A 3,968-nucleotide genomic window follows, 5' to 3' on the forward strand; every position below is an offset into this window, starting at 1 on the left:
TGCACTGCATTTTCATTTCATTTACTTGACCAGGAATCATGGTGAATGTGTTTTCCATACATTTTTGGCAATTTGCATTCCCATTTCTGTGAATTACCTAGTCATTTGTCCATTTATCTATTGTTTTTTTATTGTAAATTTTGGAATATTTTTTGAATAGGGAATGAGGGATAGTATCACATTGTTTGGCACATGTTATTTTCATTTTATTATTTGTCTTTTAATGCTTTCATGATACTTTGATTTTTCCATAATAACTTTTGGTTTTCTGGTTTGATTAAATGGTATTCACGTACCCATGATTATACAAATATTTACCTAAGTTTTCTTCCAGTTTATTTGCTCATTTATATTCTCAGTTCATCTCAATATTATCTTGACACCACATAATGTCACAGGAAAATATTTAAGAACTACTCCACTTTTTCAAATAGTCTGTGAACTGGCAGAGCCAGGACTTACGTGCAGCTTCTGATTTCTAGTCCAGCGTTCTGCTCATCCTGTTCCAACACCTATGGTGCAACACAAGTAGAATTCTATTCCACCTACCTATTAGAACTTTTTTCTTTCAAACTTCCTCCTGAAAGCATCCTTCACCTCCTTGTTTCTCAAGCTGTAGATAAGAGGGTTCAGCATGGGGATGACCACAGTATAAAATAGAGAAATCACTTTATTGATATCTAAGGAGGAACCTGAGTCAAGAAAAACATAGATATAGAAAAGAGTCCCATAGAGGATGGAGACAGCTGCCAGGTGAGAAGAACACGTGGAGAACGCCTTCCACCTCCCATCAGCAGTCTGGATCTTCAGGATGGCCACCAGGATGCACACGTAGGACACCGTGATGACCAGCCCACTGAGTACCCCTATAGCTCCAGCCAAGATGAGCAGCACTAACTTGTTGGTCCAGGTGTCTGCACATGCCAGGGACAGCAGCGGTGAAATGTCACAGAAGAAGTGGTTGATAACATTTGGACCACAGAAAGGTAAGCAAAAGGTGAGAACTGTATGAGTCATGGTGCTTATAAGAGCCATGGCATAGGGCCCTGCCACCAGCTGCACACAGACTCTCTGGGACATAATGAGCGTGTAGAACAGGGGCTTACAGATGGCCATATACCTGTCATAGGCCATGGAAGCCAGGAGACAACACTCAGTTGCCACAAAAAGACCAAAGAACCACATCTGAGCAGCACAACCCATGAAAGAGATGCCTCTCTTCTCTGCGAAGATATCACCCAGCATCTTGGGGGCAATGGAAGAAGAAGAACAAGTATCTACAAAGGACAAGTGACTGAGAAAAAAGTACATGGGGGTGTGGAGTCGGGAATCGATCCATATGAGAGTGATCATCCCCAAGTTTCCCCCCAGTGTGACAAGATAGATGAAGAGAATCGTGGCAAAGAGGGCAATCTGCTGAGGGAGATGATCCGTGAGGCCCAAGAAGAGAAATTCAGTCACTGCCGTCTGATTCTTGTCTTCCATTGGGCATTTGTAATCTGTTATATGGAAGGAATTTTTATAATTAAAAAATCTATCATTAACAGTCACAAAAAAAATTTCACTCCAATGACAGATTATCTAGTCAGGTCTATAATATATAATTATTGAAACATTGTTGAACTGAAAGATAATATTTCTAGATACTAGGTCTGGACAGTTGTGCAAAAATTTTGCATGGACTTGGGCAATCCACCCTTGATCTCTTTGGATTTGTTACTCTCTCCCATAAAAGGAGTCCAACTATATTATCTAAAACTCCTTCAAGTTAAACACTGGTCAAATGAGAAATACTCTTCACATTTGATCTTACTAGATGATGGAACAATAAAACCCACTTAGGAATACCCCTACTGGGGACACTCTAAGCACCCATGAGATATTCAGATCCTAACATCAGCCATCGGGAAAGACCAAGCAGGGAAGTTCCTGTTCTCACTGAATAATCGGTACCATTCTAACATTATTAAGACAATTCATAGACGTGTTCATCAGTCTATTTTCTGCTACTACTTATAAAAGGATGTGGAAAGGATAACACAGAAATCACAGAAGAGTTACTCATCTGAAGGAATATATTGCCACAGAAGAAATGAAGACGTCCCACCTTTGAGAGCAAGTGACCTGGCAAACGATGGACAGCAAGTTGTCATGAAAGTTGCGTAGAAAATGGAGTTTCTGTTGCACCAAAATGATGCAAAATTATTTTATGTGGTTTCTCATGTTTTGGCAAACTTCTTTTTTTAAGACACTTATCCTGAAATCTGTCAGGCAATATCAGTTATAGTAATAAAGTATGTAAAATGCATACTATTTTGTTCAGGGAACATTATCAAGAAAATATTATTTTCTGACTCAGTCAAGCAAAAAAAAATCAAGCTGTTGAAAATGTGTAGGAAAAGAACACTACAAAGGATAAGTTGCATGAAAAAATCTGGTTTTAATAACACTTATTATCACTTCAATTTATGTTCTTTTTCAATAAAATAAATAATTATAGTACTCTTGAATTATAAAATAATTATATGTGGAAGTTGACATAGTGACGGTATCTAGTCAACTTATCATTATTTTACCATGATCATGTTTATTTGCTCAGTGCATGTGGAGTGCATTTTCAGCAGTGACAAAGGCAAGTCTAGGCTTACATCAGGGGCATCATCCATTACATGCATGTTTTTGTTTATGCCCGTCTAAATATGTCCATATAGGTATCTGAAGGTAGGGTTAGTACAGACTGCCTCTGGTTTCTTCTTTCCCTGCTTCCATCCCTCCTTCTGTCTTTCCATCCTTCCTTCCTTCTTTTCTCATCTATTTATCTATTTGAATATGCCATTTTCAGTCTTCTATAAAACAAAGAGGAGGATCTCTATGGTCCTTTCCTGGCTAACATTCTGTGACCCCATGGACATTACAGAATTTTTATACTGTGAAGAAATAAACAGAAGATTACGTTCAGAAAAAGTCACAGAAACAAGTTATTCAGTCTCACAAGGACATGAGCAAAATGCCAAGGTCTGCTCTTTAGAGGGCCTGGGCCAGGGTGGGGGGCGGGCTGGGGAGGTTACATGCCTGGAATTCAAACTCATCCTGATGTTTCTCCACCATATTTCAAAAACATCATGTTACCCAAAAGCAGTGTACTCACTTTTTAATTAAGTTTATTGGGGTGACATTGGTTAAAAAGATTATATAGGTTTCAAGTGTACATTTCTTTGATACATGATCTGTAGGTTGCATTGTGTGCCCACCACCCAAAGTCAAATCATCTTCCATCACCATATATTTGACCCCCTTTACCTTTACTACCCCCTGACTCCCCTTCCCTCTGGTAACCACCTGTTGTCTGTATCTATGAGTTTCAGATTTATATCCCACATATGTACTCACTTATTTAAGGATATCCTTTATGTATCTCCATTAACTGCTTCAAAGCAAAGGATCATTTGCTAGAAGTAAGGGTGGAACATTCAACTCCCCTCATGGTGGTAGCCTTTCCAAGGGCCATGACTTCCTAGGTACTTGGTGAAGGAGACCAGTGTCCCATCTTGAAGAGTCTGGGCATTAAGAGATACTTCTGGGCCTGCACATTGATTCACACACTGCATAGAATAAGGGACATTTTCTTAGGAGTTTTCAATAATTTAGAGCCAGTTCCCCGAAGAACAAAAGCCTCAAGAGTTTACACCTGAAGGGACAAAATTAAAATGATCTTGGTGGCATTTAGACCAAGTATTATTTCTAAACTCTGTCTTTTCTTAAAGAGAGGATTCTTAAGAAAACAAGGTAGGGTTGCTTTCCCCTTTGGGATCTTCCTTTGCCAAAAGAGAGCCCTCTTTTGTATCAGTGGGGAATGACTCACTGAGCAGCCAGGACCAGCTGGGATAGAATAATTCGCTGCCTGGGTTCTGGAGCAATCTGCTGCCTGGAGCCACATTGCCTGGGTGTAAAATCTCAATTCCACAGCT

At 39.5% G+C, this 3,968-nt stretch overlaps 1 protein-coding gene across 1 annotated transcript; it reads right to left on the reverse strand.

Annotated features, from left to right (window-relative positions):
• Nucleotides 1–552: 552 nt before the first annotated feature.
• On the reverse strand, nt 553–1,485 carry LOC308565778 (olfactory receptor 5G3-like; the record flags this gene model as incomplete). Its single annotated transcript, XM_081155381.1, has 1 exon — nt 553–1,485. One exon carries the CDS (start codon nt 1,483–1,485, stop codon nt 553–555), a length of 933 nt encoding a protein of 310 aa, XP_081011507.1.
• Between the last annotated feature and the right edge of the window lie 2,483 nt (nt 1,486–3,968).

This window comes from Miniopterus schreibersii, assembly GCF_964146895.1.
Source record: "Miniopterus schreibersii genome assembly, chromosome: 12".
Lineage (NCBI taxonomy): Eukaryota > Metazoa > Chordata > Mammalia > Chiroptera > Miniopteridae > Miniopterus > Miniopterus schreibersii.